Source organism: Stenella coeruleoalba, assembly GCF_951394435.1.
Source record: "Stenella coeruleoalba genome assembly, chromosome: 14".
In the NCBI taxonomy this organism is placed as follows: domain Eukaryota; kingdom Metazoa; phylum Chordata; class Mammalia; order Artiodactyla; family Delphinidae; genus Stenella; species Stenella coeruleoalba.
Genome location: NC_137160.1, coordinates 16,334,100 through 16,353,761, shown reverse-complemented (window position 1 = coordinate 16,353,761; position 19,662 = coordinate 16,334,100). Strand labels below are relative to the sequence as shown.

Below are 19,662 nucleotides of genomic sequence, written 5' to 3'. Positions count from 1 at the left end.
TTTAATTCTCACTACAATCCCAAGAGACAGGGATAATAATCATTACCCTCCGTTTGGTGGGTGAGGGAATCTGGTGTCTGAGGGGAGACGGTACTTTCCTCAACAGATAGAAAATGAACAAGTCAGTAACAGGAAACTCCCACTTTTCATCACTTAAAATTCCTGAGTGAGGTCTGCAATGCACGAAGTGAAACAGAACTTGAAACTTTAAAAAAATTGACGGGAGGGATGGGGGTTGTAGATACCGAGTCTATAGGACCTGGGCCAAATAAAGATGCTTTTAGATGACTACCAGATGATCCAGGTCAAAAGTAAAGCTGGGGGTTAGGAAGTGGAATAAAATCTGGACTAGCCGAGTGATGTGACTAAGCCCCCAGGTGTAAAAGGCAACAACAGTAAGTCATTTGCTGAAGAATATTCATCCATCTCTCCCCTCGATCACAGTTATCTTTGCAGAAAGATATCGGACATCACTGCAATCCATTAGGAGATCAATTTCATTAGCGAAAGAGAACTGTCTCCTTGAATGAAATAGGAGCAATACACAATTCCCAGGGGTTAGGCTGAGCTCTTTTTAAATAAGGGACGAGAGGGTGGCACACCAGGTAAATGTGTAATTACTCAGGGCAGCCACTGGGCGGCAGCCTAGACGAGAGGAGGATGGCTGACACAGCCAGGTGGTCAGAATAATTTGGCAGGTAGAGGTTACTGGAAACGTGGTGTTGATCTATTGCACACTGAGTTTCAAAATTACACAGCTTTGGTAACAAAATGTTATAGAATCCACAGGCAAGCCCAAAGTCATCAATACCGATGCTTTGTGGGCTCTGCTGCCTCAGATGCCACTACTGTGAAATCGTTCATGTGTTAAATGTGCCTCCCGTCTCTTGGCAACAGACTTGGCTTGGATAACAGTGCGTATTGAAAAGCTTGTTTTCTTCCCAGGAAGTAATAATGGGGCGCTTGGGTAACAAATTTTTGCATTAGAGAGTAGCTCAGGGTACTAACAATATTATGGGAGAAAGATTAAATATACCAAGTCCTTACTGCCGGCAAAACTCATTTCACTTCATCTGGCCCTACCTAGCTACCGGTGCTAGGTGCTCTGGCCCACGGTGTCAAGCTTTCTCTAGAGTCTTGACCAAGCCCACTGCCCCACCTGGGACATATTTCCTCAAGGGCCCTTCCTGGGTGATTTGCTGATACCTAAGAGTTCCTAAGGCTGCCAACCCTGTCCACAACCCGTTGTAAGTTCTGAAGACAAAACTGGGGGAGGGGAATTCAGGGAAAGGCATAAAATGGGCAGAACTAAATGAGGGTCTAGGCTAGGAAGCTGGCTTGGTCAGGAGGCCTCAGGGCTTTGGGAAAGGACACCTGTCCGTGTGGGATGGAAGGAAAAAACAAAACAAAACAGAGGGAGCTAAAATGAGGCTCGAGAGGGAAGCTAGGTTTCTCTGCGGTGTATATTCTGCCCAAGTGTTGAGGGCAAAGGATAGAGAAGTCCCCTGTGACTATAAAGCTTTGGTTGTACTAAGCTTTGAATGTGGAAAAAAAGTTGACTCAAGTTCTATTTCTTTCAGAGTTATCCAAGTCATCCCTAACATCCCAACACACACACACGCCTAACTCCTCCCCACCCCACCCCCAGAAGGCTGTGCTCCCTGTGGCCGCAGCCCTTCATGCCTGGAGAGGCAGCTCCGGAGATCAAATCCTCCAACGGCACCTGGATGGTCCTTTCTCCCACGGAAACAGACAAGAATTCCAAATTAAGATTTTTTTCCTCTGGGCTGAAACCACTTGAGATCTCTTGAAAACATGGTTTCGTTCTCTCTAAATATGTTTTAAAACTCGGAAAGCAGTTTCGTGTTTGATCTTTTCAGCAGCAGGGGCTGTGGGCCCGTTTGCTGAGGTCTGGGAACACAGTAAGCACTGGGGTAAGAGGAAAAGCCTCTCCCCCGGGGTTAAGGAGGGCCGCAGCGCTCTGCTCCAGCTCAGGCAGGCACGTTACCTGGCTGCAATCTCTTCTGACTTCTGCCAGGTTTCATGGGAAGGGAAAGAGCTCAGGAAGAAGAGGCTGAAATCTGGGTGATGGGACGGAGTTTGGCATTGACTCGGTTCCCCAGGCGAAGCAGAATTGACTGCAGTTACCGGGGCTCTGAGCCTCAAGTGGTCTGAAACCTGGAACAGAGACCCGGGGGGGACTTCCGGCTCAAAGGGGAGGGCAAGTTGGAAAGAAACTTTATACTCAAATTTGGAAGAAAACCCAACATCCAATCAGCCACTTCAAATGAAAAAAAAAAAAAAGATTAAAAGGAGACTGCTGGACTGTATCTAAATGTTTTTCTGTCTATTTAATTACACTAATTAGCTACACTGATTAATGCTTCTGTTTCTTTTAAAGATTTTTTTGAAGGATAATTAAACAGAAAGGCGTAGTAATCACGCTCCCTCAGTTAAGCATACCTACAAGGCAGCCTATATCAGTGGTCCTCCCAGCACATCACCCAAGAACTCGTTAGAAATGCACTTTCTCCGGAATCAGGAACTCTGGGGTTGCGCCCAGCAACCTGTCTTAACAAGTCCTCTAGGGGATCCTGAGGCCGCTCAAGTTTGAGACCCAAGGGCCTACATGCCAGGCCACTGGTCACAGCCATAGCATCCGACGCCTCCCAGTGGACACGCACCTTAACTGCAAGGGCTCAGGAGGACACACGAACTTGACATCAGGTCAACAAACCCAAACGTTAACAATGATAGGAAGCAACACAGCCTCACCTGTCCCTTCGCTTTTGCAAGGTGGTCTTTTGGAGTCTTTTTTCTCATCTGTGTGTGATACCGATGTTTCGAGTTCAGGACTCTTTTTAAGAAAGATCGAGTTCTTTCTGGCGTTTTCTTTCTCTTCCAATCTCAGCCTCAGGGTGGCCACCCTGGACAGAATTTTCTTCTTTACTCCCTCAGCTATGTGTCCACTCCCTGGGGTTTCTTGCTTCCCCTTGACCTCCTCTGACCCAGTCACTGCTGGAGGGACCCTGGGGAGGCAGCCAGCTTGGGCCACCACAGGGAGGACCTTCTCCTCCCTTGACATTTTCCCACGGCCAAGGGTGGAGCCCTGCTGGCAGGGGTCCTGCAGCATCTTAGGAACTTTCTTTGATGCACATTCTCTGGACATGAGTGTTGCTGCTGGGGAGCCAGATGTGCTTGTGGGTTTGGTTTCCCCAACTGGGGGCTCCTCTATTTTATGTTCCTCAATTTTGTGGCTTCTTGAAAAGCCTGTGATGCTTTCCTCAAGAGATGAAGTAAAAAGCCCCCAAGTGAGACCACTAGAAGGGGGCACATGTTTCCCACACTCACTCTCAATAGCTCCCCTTTCCTTTAAGTCAGAAAACGCACATTGATGGTTTCTGGGCTCCACTAAATCGTTCTCAGGGAGGTCATGACTTTGACTTGTGGAGCCGTGAGTATCAACTCCAGAGGCGGGAGTCATTCTTGCAAGACCGCTAGAAAGAGGTAAAGTGGGGGAAACGAATTCTGCTTTGTTATTTTTACTTTGTTCAGCCTCCGCTAAGCGCCTCTCACTGCCTTCTCGTATTTGGCTTCTGCTGCGTCCCGTTGGAGTCGTTTCCCCACCTTTGACAGGACCCGGGACAGGCAAAATGGCAGACCGTACGTCCCCCTTCGCTCCGTCACGTTGGCTTTGTCTCGCCCCCTCTCCCCCACTGTGCCCTTGGTCTCGGCTGACGGTGTTTTCTCTTGGAATGGCTTCCCCACTTTGCTGGGGGCACGGAACTTGAAAGATGGATGGTTGGACCTCTACTCTCTGGCCCAAGTTTCCATCATTCAATTTACTCTCCACTCTGACGGCCCCCAGCGTGGATTCAGAAGGCTCTGGTGTTTCCACCCTGGCCCACTCCACACTTGTTTCATCAGTGGGATCCACAGAGGACTCTAAGATTTCAGGGCAGGTCAGGAACTGTTTAAAGAAGGAAGGGCGATCCATCTTGAGTTGGCTTTCCTCTTGGTTTTGACTTACACTCTTAACATTTTCCTTCTGTTTCCTTCCAGTTCTGGAAGCCTCTGATAGCAAGTCTGTGACACATAATTCTTTTTCATCTACAGGGTCCACAGAGGACTCCAGGAGTCTGGGTTGGCTCAAACACTGGGAGGAAAGACAACTCCAGTTTGCATGGCCAGCTAGGTCTTCACCTTTGTGGATTTCTCCGTTATTAGCAATTGCTGAGCCGGACTCAGCCTGAGGACTGCAGGCTGATGCTGTCTCAGAGGGGTCCAGTTCAGGCACGGCAGCATCAGTCTTTAGAACGTCAGATACAGCCCAGACCCTACCAGGGATGAGACCAGGTTCTGACTCCTTGCACTTAGAATCTGTCAGTTGTCTTGGTGGCCAGGTTTCTGAAATGGAAGCCTCTAGAGTTATAATCTTCACTCGTTTACCTGCTTCCCAATATCCTGGACCGCTCTCTTTAGGCTCCCCCAGAAGGGTATTAGAGGGAGACGGAACATTACTCAGAGCCTGGCTATCATCTTCCGTTATAGATTCAGCCACCATGGGCACACGAGTCCCCAAGCCCGAGCTCTGTTCCCTTCCCTTCCTGGAGTTGGCCGATGAGTGGTCCAAGAGTACCAGGTTTATTTCCCCTGGTACAGCAGACGTCATGGGCAAGCTTTCTTGGAAATTTTCGTCAAGAGAACCCTGCTGGACACTCTGTGTTGTTTCACTTCCTTTTTCTTGGAAATTCTCTTCAAGGCTCCTGGTGTCTGCTCTGCCCACGTTCTGGTTCTTTCCAGACTGGTTATCAATCTGAAGAGGGGAATTGCTACAGAAATCCTCTCCCTCTGGGAGCTGAGGAACGTGGACGTGGATTCCTGGTCCACTGGGAGCCACGCACGCTAGCCCTTTTGAAGATGCAGTTGTAGAACCATTTAAAATATGACCCAATTGTGCGTTGGAAGGAAGTTGAGAAAAATTGTCATCTGGTGCCCGAGTTGAGCTCTCATCAGGGCCACCTACATGGCTGTTCCCAGCAACTGAAACAGGGAGGTATTTGGGTGGTTGGCCTTTGGTGGCAATGGTAACAGTGGATGTGTCCCCACTCTCCCCAGTCACCTCAAAACACTCAAGATTAGCAATTAATGTTGTTGGCTTCTCCTGAGGAAACTTCGCTGTTGAACTATGACTGGCTGGTGTGTCTGCAGTGACCGGGGCACTGGAGCTAGAGCTCTCGTCACCACCTTCTTTAGACCATTCCAAAGAGTCATTCTCAGAAGACAGAGGCTGTCTTTCCTCGAGCCCACCTGAGTGACTGGGGCTCAGCCCCCCCTGACCAGCCTTTACCATGGAGGCCAACATGGAGGTGGAACCCTCCACCTTGCAGAGATTTTCCCCAGTGGCACCTTTACTGGCTTTCTGTGAAATGTTCCAGATGAGAGCACTGATAAAAAGAGGGAACACTGCAGAGGTTCTCTCATTGCTGCTTCCGTATGTAGACTGTGCAGGCTCAGAACCTTGTGTCTGAGAAAGAATATCCAGTGCCTTGTCATCAGAAGAACACAGATCAGATGCTTTGCTTTGACCTGCCAGCTCGAAGTCCACGGAGCAAATTTCTTGAGGCAAATATTTACCAGCTGGGGCTCCAACAGGAGAGCTCACAGTATCACACGCTTCTTGGTCACCTGCTTCAGGACGGCCTAGCACACACGCTGTTACTCTGTCTCTTGGCCCAGCACACGCAGTTTCCAAGGTGGGGACGGTACGTACAAATTCAGGGGAAGCAAGAGAGGGAGCCCGGGGCTCCCCGGGGTCAGCGCTGTTCTCCTGGGGGAGACGCGCCGACGGCTCACAGCGGGGCATATTTTCACTATTGGCTTCTGGGATGCTCAGCTCACACCCTAGGTCTCCCCAGGGACATCCAGGTGTGCTATCTTCTCCATCCTGGTTGTCTTCGTGCCGTGGGCCTTGGGTCCACCTTTCTACCTCCAGGTGTTGGGCCAATGACGCATTTTTTGTGTCGATGCCTCCTAAATTGGAGAAGGAATCTATTGTGGTCATAGTAAATGCGGACTCCTCCCCAGTAGGCTCTGAGAAAGCTGGCATTCGGCTGAGAGAGATTTGCTCCCTGACTGTTTCCTGAATTTGCACCTAGAAGATGAAAAGTGATATTAGTAGAATTGTTCCTGGGAGATCCCACAACAGGGCATAACTGCAATCCCAAGAGTGTTAATCCTTGATGACTATAATCTCAGACAATGAGAAGGAATGATTGAGATCTAAACACGAATCCCCAAACTCTAGCTATTAGAGACATCCTGAAGAAAAGTTTAAGCAACTGTATGTTCCAGGGGGTCTTGGTCAAATTCCCCATTAAAAGCAAAAGGCCTCCTGACAATCATGTAATGACTTCTTGCCCATCTCGCAGGAAAAAAAGATGGAATTACACGTTAAATTACATGTTAACTTCTTTGACCGTCACAAGAGCTTGTGAATCTTTTCAAAAGGAAATTTCACATAACCATAACAAAATATGCAGTGCTGGGCTTCCCTGGTGGCGCAGTGGTTGAGAGCCCGCCTGCCGATGCAGGGGACACGGGTTCGTGCCCCGGTCCGGGAAGATCCCACATGCCGCGGAGCGGCTGGGCCCGTGAGCCATGGCCGCTGAGCCTGCGCGTCCAGAGCCTGTGCTCCGCAACGGGAGAGGCCACAACAGTGAGAGGCCCGCGTACCGCAAAAAAAAAAAAATTCAGTGCTTGTAAAGCAGCAATGAGCACACTTTGTCCCCCGAGGCGGCCATCTTGCTGGTTAATTACTAAAGAGGCATGTCTTTTGAACCCACCTCTAATGAAGTAATGGAGTTGTGATTGGCCTTCAGCACTGCCAATCATTTCCGCCCCAGGAAGGTTATAAAATCTTGACGTGCCTCACCCACTTTAAGACAGATGCCCTGCGGCAGGCAAACCATATCCACAAGACGTAGGGGGTTCAGGACTTCTTGGGTTTTGGGGAAGAGATATACAGACAGGGGAAGAGAAAGTGAGGAAAGCGGGAGGACAGAATAAATCTCACTTTCCGAGGAGTGAACCCATCATGGTACTATATCTGACTGTCCTGCGACACTGGGTATTGTTCAAAGAAGTAAACTCAGTCTAAATTCTTGCCTCTTGAAACTTTTAGCTCATTGATTATTTCGAAACATATCAGAATTATGCCCAGCCAAGGAGAAGGGACTCGCTAATCTGGGGCAAGCACCTCCTTCTTTGCCCCCAGGACTCCTGCTTTGAAGCAGCCCCGTTCAAATGCGCGGGAATCGGGAATCGATGACTGGGCTTACAGAGGGGAGGAGAGTCTCTCCCCCAGCGCACGACAACGTAGAGCTGAAATACACGTAGCTCCAGGGTCCTGATGCTTATTCCCATCAATCACGTGTGAAAATCAGTCAATCCCTTTACACACCGTCAGTAGGAAACAGGACAACAGTGTACCACTCCTGTTTTCCACACTCCCCAAGGCTGCCTGCAGCCAACGATTCACCTCTCCTTTTCTCCTGCAAGGTACCCTGATGTTCATTTAACTCATCTGGTTGACATAAAAGTGCTGAATAAGAAATTTAGTTTCCTGTGCTATAAATTCCATGAGTGCTAGGACCATTCATCAATTCAAATATTTACTGACTACCTCCAACGTGCTAGAAAGTATCCCAGGGGATGGGATACAATACAGGCAAAATGCCCATCTGCAGGGAGCTCCCATTCTAGGCTGTTTAAGGCCCGGTACAGTGGTTGGCACCTAGCAGGGGCTCCATAAACACTTCTTGAAAGAATCAGTAAATGAATGAACACCACGCATGAGTCAGATCTACTCAACTTCACCCATTAAACCTCTAAATTTGAAAGGGTTTGAGCTTTCATCTGCTTCTGTCTTCGGGACAACTCTCTTTTAAGAGACTTCTAGCCACAAGCAGAGCACTACTGGTTCACATCCTGTGTTTCTAAAGGAACTCTATATATTTTTTTCCATCATATGAAAATGGAAGAGGGAAAAGAAATATCTGGTAAATAAGTTTTGTTTTTGTTTTTTTAAGTGTCCAGGACTTTAATGTGTTCATGGTTTCCCCTCTATACCTGAACATCTATAACGTGTAGAGAATGTTCTTTTCGTTTGCTAATTTGGGTTTTTTGTTTCGTTTTTTTGAGCTATAGCACAAATCTACTGAACTATTAAAAGCACAGAAAGCATAGGGCTTCCCTGGTGGCGCAGTGGTTGAGAGTCCGCCAGCCGATGCAGGAGACATGGGTTCGTGCCGCGGAGCGGCTGGGCCCGTGGGCCATGGCCACTGAGCCTGCGCGTCCGGAGCCTGTGCTCCGCAACGGGAGAGGCCACAACAGTGAGAGGCCCGCATACCGCAAAAAAAAATCATAAAAGCATAGAAAGCATGGGTAGCTTCCTGGTCATGATTTGAGAGGTGTAGGGAGATTATCTGATCAAAAACACCAGGACCCTCTCCTGAGCCTTCCTCCCTGCCTGAGCTTCCGTCAGCCCTTTAAGATCTTGTCATCATCACAACATCAGTGCCCGACATTTAAGGACTAGCTGCCACGTGTAGAATTCTCTGCCAGGTACTGGACAATTTTTTCCAAAGGGCTCCAGTCAAAAAGCCACTGTGTTACTAACTGGGACGCTACCCACCCATTATTGCTAACTAGCGTATCAGAGTTGTAGGCTGATACACCTGGAGAGGATGAAACACAGGAGAAGTAAGCTTTGATTAGGGTGGTTTGGTCATTGGGATATATCATAACCATGGTGTATCATGCCTTGACTTACAGGAGAGTCCTGTTCCTACTAAGGTAGACTGTTTCCTCCCCTCTCTACCTTTTAAACTAAAATCCTACTTTAAAATAGCCTGGTGAAGCTCCACACATAAAGAAATATGGCGAATCCTTGACCATGTAAAATTCATCCACTTGAGTATTTACTGAGCACCTACTATATACCAAGCTGTTCTAAGGACTGGAGAAGCATCAGTGAACATAGAAGACTGCTGGCCTTTTGGAAGTTAGGTTCAAGCACGCAGCCATACAAATCGGTTCACTGCTGATGTGAAACTCCATAAAATGTGATCGTAACCAATGGACGTTCTCAAAGCAGAGCTTTTCACAGTCCAGTGCATACTTGCTGAGGCTCACAGCATTGGTTCCAAGGGCAGCCTCCTCGGAGGCCAACTCAGAGAAAGGGAAACCACAGGCTCACACCTTTCAAATGAGTCAGACCTTTCTTTCAGCGGGAGATCTCTTAGTTAAGTCATTATGAAAGAACTCCAGCAAACGATTCTCCTGCTGCTCAGCTATTCTCATCACGGAGTGAGTGGTGAGACTCAGGTGCTTTTGTTATGTAGGAAAATTATCCTTATTCAGGTGAGGGGGAGGAGAGTTTAGGGCTCTTGTCGGAAACCCATCGTGGTGTGTGGACTCAGGACTGGCCGCCTGGGCTTCAGCTTAATCACGTATTGCATTCGTGACCCCATGTAACCTCTTTTTGTTTTTTTTTTTTTCTTTTTTTTTTGCAGTATGCGGGCCTCTCAGTGTTGTGGCCTCTCCCATTGTGGAGCACAGGCTCCGGACGCGCAGGCTCAGCGGCCACGGCTCACGGGCCCAGCCGCTCCGCGGCATGTGGGATCCCCCTGGACCGGGGCACGAACCCGTGTCCCCTGCATCGGCAGGCGGACTCTCAACCACTGCGCCACCAGGGAAGCCCTCCATGTAACCTCTTTAGCCTCTCTGACCCTCCGTCTCTTCCTCTAAGGCTAACCACACGCACGTCAGCACTATCCTGTCGAGTGCCTGGCACTCGCTGACATTTGTTTCCCTTGTTCTGTGAGCCCCGCACTGCAGGGATCTTATCCATCAAGTGGAAGAGAAGGAATCAGTGGTGACCTTCCTTTTACTCCTGGAGCAGGACTGTTTGTTAAATTCCATCCATTTGGCCATTAGCACAACTTGTCAAGAACTGCTGTTTATCTTCCCCCCCACACACATCTTGTCGCTTCAGCTGGATTATAAGCCATCTGAGAAGAGGGATCTTATCTCATACCACCTTCTATTGTTAGTCACTGAAATTAGTGTCATGCACTTCGTGGCATCCAGGACACTCCCTCTAATGATGAAGATAACCCTGCACATCATGGGGTGGGTGAAGAGACAACACACCTTCCATGGGATCCACTGGAGACACAATTAGGGGCAGAATTTCTTGGAAAGGCTAACAGGTGGAAACAATGTGGTTGTAAAATCAGGCATGTTGGATAGAGGAGGGGTTGGAGACGGTTGTGCGAGCAGAGTTAAGTTTCAAGCTTCACGCTGCTTTCAAAACCAGGTTTGGAAGTGTTACTCTTTGGTCTACCCCTCCCGCTGCTGGTACTCATTCATGTTTATTCACTCAGTAATAGAGTCCTTACTATGTGCTAAGGTTCTAAAAAAATTCAGCAAAGAATAACAAGTCCTGCCCTCAGAGCTAGTGAGGAAGCTGATAAAGAAGCAGTCATGGGCTTCCCTGGTGGTGCAGTGGTTGAGGGTCCGCGTGCCGATGCAGGGGACACGGGTTCGTGCCCCGGTCCGGGAAGATCCCACATGCCGCGGAGCGGCTGGGCCCGTGAGCCATGGCTGCTGAGCCTGCGCGTCCGGAGCCTGTGCTCCACAATGGGAGAGGCCACAGCAGTGAGAGGCCCGCGTACCGCAAAAAAAAAAAAAAAAAAAAAAAAAAAAAAAAGATCCCTGCAGTGCAAAAAGCAGCGGGTGCTCTCTTAGGTATCAGTTCTTAGATAATTCTCGGACAGTCCAGTGCGGTCTCAGGAGACCTCTCTACTGATGAGAGCGCGCAGGTGTGGCAGACGTTGCTGATCCTCGACCCCCTCCTCCCTTGCCACCTCCAACTAGAGGAGGTTGGAAAACCACGTATGCTCGCAGCCTCCTGCATAGCCATTAGTCAGTTCTGGCTAATGATGTAAGGGGAATTCCACTAGGGAGCTTCCGGAGAAGCTTTGCTTTCCTTATATAGAAGGCACAGACACGGTAGGTACCTTGCCTACCCCCTTCCTGCTTCCTGTGACGAACTTGTGATGCCTGCTGCTGCAGCAATCAACTTGCAGTCACAAGGCAACCAGCACGAGAATGAAAAGCCCACTACAGCTGGTGGAGCAGAAAGGATGGACTTGGGAGCTGGTAGGTATCCTCAAGCCACTGGATCAACACCGAGGGCCTTCTACCCCTAGACTTCTTGTGAAGGGAACAACAGAAGTCCATGTTTGAGGCCGCTGGTAGTTGGTTATTCTGTTAACAGCATCTAAAAGCTTTCCTACTGGATGCTAGAGGGAAGGATATGGCTGAAGGGTGAAGGAAAGGGCACATGAGATTCACCTGGAGCCCTTCGACAGGCAGGGATCAGCGTGAAGGACAGTGTCACAAAGGGCACCGGGTGTGGCTCCTGGACAGAGTGCTGGGGAGCTGGTCAAAATGACAAGGGATCGATAGGGCCTGGGGCAAGGTGAACGTGAAGTAGAAGGTGGGCAGTGGGAGGATGGGGAAATGTGAAAAGATGGATCAAAGGAGAGGCCATGGTTCTAAAGGCCACATTCAACCGCCCAGAGCCAGGAGAGGTAAGCCCGTCAGCTCCTGGCTTCAGCTGGGCAGTCCTGCCATAGACTGCCATGTCCTCCCGTGGGACAATTTAACTCCTGTTTCTTTTTAGATGTTCCTTATCTGGACTCGATGCAAATAGCACCATGTCCCTCAATGGTTATCTATACATCAGTCTCCCCCTGGGGTTCCAGGAATCTTTAAATGGGAGTTCCCCCACTCCCCAGCCAGCCTGGGCTGGCTGCAGCCTCGCCCACTGGCTAACCTTTCCTAAGTGTCTGCTGAGCCCTCACTACGGGGCACAGCGTCATTTGTCATTCGATAGAGCAAATCCATACCACCTGGGGCTGGGAAACTGAAAATAGCCTGGTCTCCAGCCAAGGAAAGCTTAAAGGCAAACTAGAACATTTCAAGAACTTGAGTTTATTTTTAGGAGTTGCTGGGATGCCCAGAAAGGAGCTTCACTGAAGGCTTTGAATGTTAAAAGAACACAAAGTGGACACACGTCTAAAGTCCCCAATCCTGGGAATTCCCTGGCAGTCCAACGGTTAGGACTCTGCGCTTTCACTGCCGAGGGCACGGGTTCGATCCCTGGCTGGGGAACTAAGATCCCACAAGCAGCGTGGCACAGCCAAAAAAATAAAAAAAAAATCCCCAAACCCTGAAACCCCCTCCTCACTTGACCAACCCTTCTTCATTCAAGACCCTCCTGGGAGGCATGAAATCTTCAGCCGGCTGGGGTTATAATCCTGCCTGATTTCCTGGGAAAGAAAGAGTTTGTAAAACACCAATTTGATTTCTTGGGAGAGAACTGGGTTTCCATGACGAATACCATTTCCTAGAGCTAAGGGGCTCCGTGCACCAGCGCAATCTTTGCCTGGTAACATGGTGAGCCAGAGTCCCAGAGCCCAAGCCAGAAGCTTGTGTTTTTGTGCCTCTCAGGTGATGTAAGTCTCAGCACCACTACTAGTGATAATCACCAAGCCCTGTGTAGCCCTTAACACCCAGCAGGCACTGCTCTAAGCGCTTTACAGGTGTTAATACGGTTAATGTTTGCAAAATGGTATAGACATGTATGACTTTGGGACTTAGGGTTGTGTAATGTTAAGGAGAAATACCAGCTATTCTAACACATAAGACCATTTCATGGTAAACTCCCAAGTACAGTGGTCCACAAAAGCAACTGTCTTCCTCTCCCATATGGGCATCTTTGTTTTCCTGCATCTGAGAGTTTGCTGGGCGATGAGAGGAGAGCCTTGATTTCCACATATGCAACTAGGAGCTATGCCAACATAAGAAAAGTGGAATTGGGAAGGCTAATGATTTTTCTTGAATACCACCATGCATTTCTGAGCACTCTTCGTGTTTCTTGCTATGTCCCAAACAGACTGGCACTTGGATGACGAGGTGAAAGGCAAGTGGAGCAGGGTGATGGATGGAGCAGGGGGCCTCAGAAAAGCCAGGTGTTTATCCTGGATGCACTGCCTCATGGGAAATGGCTTTGGTGAAGTCACTGGATCTGAGGCTGTTTCTTCCACAGTAAAATGAGGGTTGGAGAGTACCTCTTGGCCCTCGCTAGCTTTGGTGTTCTATGACCTGCTGCCATGGAAACAATACAAACATTGAAGTGAGGCTTAAACCTCACCTTCCACTTAGAGCAGCTTTTAACTCCTAAGGCTTCTAGATCTACCTCGACTACCTATGAGGGTTGTTAGGGGAAAGGACACATATGTAGAGTGATTCAGGACAAGCCAGTGGCGGCCCCAGGGAGGATCAGGAAAGAGACAGAGTGGGCTGGAGAACGCTCCCCGATTCCTAGCTCGTCTCTCCTCTATGTACTAAGTGCCCCATCTTTTGAGTGGGCTGCACTGTGTCCGCATATGGGCCCTGAATTGATCCTGCAGCGTTCTAGAGGCCCACAGACCTAGTACATGGCAATGAAAACCGTCACGGCCACACGAGGGAAGACCAGCAGCCGGCAGCCTCTAAATGTGCTAAATCCTTTCTGGCGTTGAGAAAAGTTATGGCTTCGTTCACCCAGACAGTCTCGTTTTCCCCACAGTCTTTCAAAGAATCAAGAGCTTCCAGACCCGCTTGAGCCCCTTGATTCCCTCCTCCAGGCCCCTGAGGCCACGGAGGGAATCCCAGCTGCGGGTTCTGAGCTAGGAACATACCCAGCTGTGGCATTATTCCCACAGACCAAACTTCTCTGCAGATTTCGGACTAGGTAACAAGGAGGGGCGGGGGAGGGGTGGTGTTAAACCTTAGGTTCCAGAAGAACATTCGCAAAAATCCGTCTCCCTTTACAGTTTCTAGAATGTGTGAGCAAAACCAAAACCTAGTAGCAGTTACCGTACTACCCTGACAATAATACATGGTACAGCGCCAGTTCTTGTAAACTTTAGAAACAGGAAATACTTGTCATGGTTACTATACTACTTGCCTATTAAGCGAGGCTTCAAAGTGTACAGGGGTGATGCTACTTGGCACTTGGAACAGCTGAACATGAGCATAGAGCAGGTTGCCTGTCCTGGACGGCCATTACCAAAAATGAAAAAATGTAGGACTGGGGCTTGAAGAGTCCCTTATAGGCCATGTACTTCAAGTAAGCAGCAGGACAGCTACAGGTCCTTAGGTTAGGCTTCTGGTTAAACAGAAAATATCCCCCAAAAGAGCACAGTTCTAGGAGGGCAGCCGGCAGTTACCCAGCCGGCTGTAACAGTTACCCGATTAGAATCAGAGACAGCTTCTTCAACAGGAGAAGCAAAGTTCCCTGGACAGTGAGATCCATGAGGGGAGGACAGGGTTAGTCTTACTCATCGTGGTGCAAGGCACATAGTAGGTGCTCAAAAATAGGTCAAAGGAGTGGACATCCAACCAGTCTGTTCTTGGTCCCGTGTCCCTTTGCCGACAGAGGCAGGGAGGGTTTGTCCATCCCTTCAGAGTCTGGTTCTCGTCTAATTCTATCGAGACATTGATCTTCTACCCGCTAACCTGCCCGAGGGTCCTGTGCTTTGGTTAATATGTACTTGCCGCTAAACTAACTCTTCTTCACCGCTAATGACTTGGTGCTGTGTTGGCCTCAATCTTTAGATTGAAATGGAAGCCACCTGTTCTCTTTTGAGAAGAAGTGTCTCTTATTTCATCTATGAGAAAATGAGGTTCCCAATACAATCCCCAAAGGAGACATCAGCATGGTTGTACCATGGACACCAGGCACTGAAAATGGGGGGAACAGGGTTGTGAATTTACAACATGCAACCAAAGGGTTAAGTTTAAACACCTGTACTTTAAAGATGAAGGCAGTCAGAGGCAAGGTGGGAATGGGGAGGGCCAGGTGCAGATTAGAAATTCAGGAACCTCTTTTGATGGAGCCGTCAGAAATCAACTTTCCCCTTGTAGATAGAAAAAGAATGATTCACCAAGAAGCTTCTGGAGGGCTTACCTGGTGGCACAGTGGTTGAGAGTCCGCCTGCCGATGCAGGGGACACGGGTTCGTGCCCCGGTCCGGGAAGATCCCACATGTCGCGGAGCGGCTGGGCCCGAGAGCCATGGCCGCCGAGCCTGCGCGTCCGGAGCCTGTGCTCCGTCCGCAACGGGAGAGGCCACAGCAGTGAGAGGCCCGCGTACCGGGGCGGGGGGGGGGGGGGGGAAGAAGCTTCTGGAAAGCTGAAGTTATTGGGGGAAAGACTTTAAAAACAAGAAAGAAAATGTCTAGGACTCACTGATTTGGAGCTAGAAAGCAAAAATATACTGAGCTGGTATTTGTACTTGTGGCGAAGATTCACACATAGGCCTTCGTGTGCGCGTGAGCAAACGCATTCCCTTCATGCTTTTTCTCTGGCACTGATCGTGTCTTCCTCATAAGCCCCCAGTCATGTAGCGGTTTGGGGGATGAGTGGAGAACAGTTCTCTCTCACTAAGCTGCCTCTGGTAGGTGGGTGGGGACTGGCTAGGCCCCGTGTCCCAGAAGGGAAGCAGGGAAACAGCTCCCGTCCTCACGGTTTCCCTCGGTTTGTTCTAACCCAACCCCGAGGTTAGGGGAACTCGAGTCGGGATTACGTGCCCCCATGAGCCCCGACTCCGTCAGCCCTTTTGTCCCAGCATCTGAGGGCCGGGTCCCCTCGTCCACACCCTCACACACTCCCGATTTCCGATTGTGCAGGTAAGACTCTGTTCTAAGAAGAAAGGAACTTAGAAAACTCAGTAAAGCCTGACTTTAAAGATGACTGCCCTGCTTAAATGAAAATAAAACCAAACACCTGTTTTTTATCTGTTTGCTTTCCTCTGTACAACTCTAATCACCATCCCCATGTCATCCCCAAGGCACCCCCCTCCCCCCAGTCCCGAGATGCTTTGGAAGAAAATTGAGGCATAAGTGGAGAGACAAGAATTTTTTCTGGTAATTCCCTGTACCCACCGTTGGTAACTAGGGCTTTTTCCTAGGACTTCGGAAATAAATTACTACAAACTGGTTAACTTAACAGAGCACACATTCCCTTAGTTCTGGAGGCCAGAGTCTGGAATCAGGGTGTCCCCTGAAAAGAATCTTTGTCTTTGGACCTCAACTAATGACATCTGCACGGAATCTAATCTTTCTCACGTTCTGAGGTTCCAGGTGCATATGAACTTGGGGGACGCTTTTCAATCCACTACAGCAACCCACTTTTCCCCAGGCTTCCCCTCTAGCCCTCCTTCCCCGCAGCCTGCCATCAACGGAGGATAAAACTCAGTACAACGGGGAGCCCATCCCTTGCCCCTGCTCCGCTCTTGCTATTGAACCAAATTCCCTCGCCCAAAGCCCAAGCAGCCATAAACGCCCAGCCCCCAGTTTGTGGAAGTTTCTCCGCGAGGCAGCCTAGCGAGGAGACCGCGGAACAAGCCTCAGAGCTGCCTCACCGGAGGCCAGGGACTCAGGGTATTTATGAGATTGAAGCAGGGCGGCCTGAGGCACGGGGAGGGTGGGGAAAGGTGATTGGAAATAAGAAAAAGGTGAGACACTTGTTCTCTCCACGTTCAAAAATGGAGGCTCTTCGCACGATCTGAGGGTGGAGTTTTCGGCCCTCTGATGTCAAAAGGTCACTGAGCGGACACTCGCGCATGCCCAGTTGGAGGGTGGGTGGTCCTAACCAGTCTCAACCAGCTCAGCTCCAACTAGACACAGCTGCCTCCAAGTTCCTGGAAAACATCTTATTGTTTATGCTACGTGCCGTTTGGAGGACTTCCCCGGTGGCGCAGTGGTTAAGAATCCGCCTGCTAACGCTAGGCGACCAGGGTTCCAGCCCTGGTCTGAGAAGATCCCCCATGCCACGGAGCAGCTAAGCCCGTGCGCCACAACTACTGAAGCCCACGCACCACAACTACTGAAGCCTGTGTGCCTAGAGCCTGTGCTCTGCAATGAGAATCCCGCGCAACCCAACGAAGAGTAGCCCCTGCTTCCCGCAACTAGAGAAAGCCTGCGCGCAGAAACGAAGACCCAACACACCCAAAAATAAAGTTTTTTAAAAGTGCCGCTTGGAAGTCATGAAAGTCTTTTGTAGCAACAGTGAAAACAACCTTGATTGGTGAAGGCAGGTGAACTGGACTTGACTGATAATTACCCACGGCTTCACCCTCCGGAAGGCTGGTGTTCTAGAGCCCAGCCTTCCAGACCCCGTAATTAGCATCAACCACTTCGGACTGTTCTTGGAGGGACCTGTCTGTGCCGGAGCCCCAGGCTCTCCCATCTGTGATGGAGAGGCAGTGACTGGGGAGTCCCATATATTTGTTGCCAGATTTAGACCCTGAACTAGAAATTTAGAAGATGAAGGGGTAAACAGTTTTCATGATGGTTATTTTCCCACCCAACGCTATCAGTTTGATGGTAAATGCGAAAGCACTTGTTTTTAAACCATCACTTTAAAAAAAGGCCCGAAATCGCAAGGCAGTATCAAAATACCTGTGCTGACTCAGAAAGATAATTTTTCAAGCATCAGCAGAAAGGGGAACTTACAGAATTTGCAACTTTACCTCCTGCCCTGCCCCTACGCTCAGCTCTATAAATACAGTGGAGGCCGTAAATTGGAGGGGGTGGGGGAATACGACTTCTCCCCCTTCTGTCTTGCCTCTGTACGTAGATTTAATTCAGTTCGACAAATAATATAGACAGGCACTGTGTTTGTTCTTGGCATTTACAGATGAATTAGACCCAGTGCCTGTCTCCACGTAGCTCACAGAGTGACAGCCCAGCTGGGCTTACAAACAGCTAAAATATACAGTGAATGCTAGCAGAGAGATTAGGAATAAAATGTTATGGGAGAGATTAAGTTTCCTTCAGGGAGAGGAGAAGGGACAAGGGTAGCAGAGAAAGATCCAGAATCTGCTGCCTGTGCATTCACATTTATTGATTCCTTCATTCCTTTATTCAACAGAGAATCGTGGAAAGCTCTGTACGTGCCAGGCCTCACCCTACCTGCTGGGGAAATCCTATCACCAGAAAAGATTCTGTCTTCTTAGAACCTGAATTCTGTGTAAGGAGGTAGACAAAGCCAAGGAGGTCAGAAGATACTCTACAAGGAGAGATGATGGAGGAAACAGCATGAACAAAGGCACTGGGGCATCCAAAGTGCCCATTTATCTGGAATGACTAGGATTTGGGAAGGGTGGGAGCAGGGAGACAGCTGAAGGAGCCCACAGTCTTGTTCTGGAGACTCCTACACATGGCACAGATTTATGCCTATAGCAAGAGGGTCCATCCAAGTTTGACAGGGGCTAGGGAAGTGAGGTTGTCATTGGTCTGAACAAGGGAATGATATTCCCAGATTTAGGTTTCAGGAAGATTGTTGCAGTAACATGAGAGTATCTTAGAAGAGAAAGACAGTGGTCCAAGGAGTCTATTGCGGTGGTCTAGATAAAATTATGAAGACTGGGCTACAGTGGTGGCTGAAGGATGGAGTGTGTTGTGGATGGAATTGTGTCCTCCAAAAAGATATGTTCAAGTTGTAACCCCTGGCACCTGTGTATCTAACCTTATTGGAAAATAGAGTCTTTATAGATGTAATCAAGTTAAGATGAGGTCACACTGGATTTGAATGGATCTCAATCCAATGACTGGTATCTTTATAAGAGGGAAATTTGGACACAGAGACACACAGGGAAAATACCATGTGACCATATAGGCAGAGATTGGAGAGATGCAGCTACAAGGATGGCCAGCAGCCATCAGAAGCCAGGAGAGAGGCATGGAATGGCTTCTCCCTCAGAGAGAGCCTCCAGGAGGAACCAGCCTTGCCAAAACCTTGATCTCAGACCTCTGACCATCAGAACTGTGAGAGAATAAGTTTCTGTTGTTTTAAGCCCCCCAGGGTGACAATTTGTTATGGCAGCTCATGGAAACCAATAGGGAGAGGAAGATTCCGACTCAGGAGACACTGTAGAAGGAAAATTGACAGGATTGGGGGACTGGTTAGATGTAGGGATTGAAGATGAGGAGGACATCAAGGACCATTCTCGGGCTTCCAGCTCAGGGAATTGCGTTATAAGCTCTTGTGGGACTGACACACCTGCTTGCTGGAATACTTGATACACTAAGTAGGTGCTTAATAAATATGCATTAAATAACAAGTGTTGGCAAGGATGTGGAGAAAAGGGAACACTTGTTGGTGGGAATGTAAATTGTTTCAGCCACTATGGAAAACAGTATGAAGGTTCCTCAAAATTTTAAAAATAGAACTACCATAGGATCTAGCTAGTCCATTTCTGGGTGTTCATCTGAAGAAAATGAAAACACTAATTTGCAAAGATACATGCACCCCAATGTTCATAGTAGCATTATTTACAATAGCTAAGATATAAAAGCAGCCTAAGTGTCTATCAACAGATGAATGGATAAAGAAGTGGTTTATACACACACACACACACACACACACACACATATATATATAGTGGAATACTACCCAGCCATGAAAAGGAATGAAATATTGCCATTGGCAACAACATGGATGGATCTGGAAGGCATTATGCTTAGTTAAATATGTTAGACAA

The 19,662-nt window shown here is 48.8% G+C and overlaps 1 protein-coding gene across 2 annotated transcripts in view; it reads right to left on the bottom strand.

The window, feature by feature from the left end:
• The window catches only part of ALPK2 (alpha kinase 2), a 152,323-nt gene that overhangs the window by 43,832 nt on the left and 88,829 nt on the right, over positions 1 to 19,662 (bottom strand). For both annotated transcript variants that reach the window (XM_079943519.1, XM_079943520.1), the window contains exon 5: positions 2,776 to 6,154. In XM_079943519.1, coding sequence (XP_079799645.1) covers positions 2,776 to 6,154 — 3,379 coding nt within the window. The remainder of the gene's footprint in view (positions 1 to 2,775; positions 6,155 to 19,662) is intronic.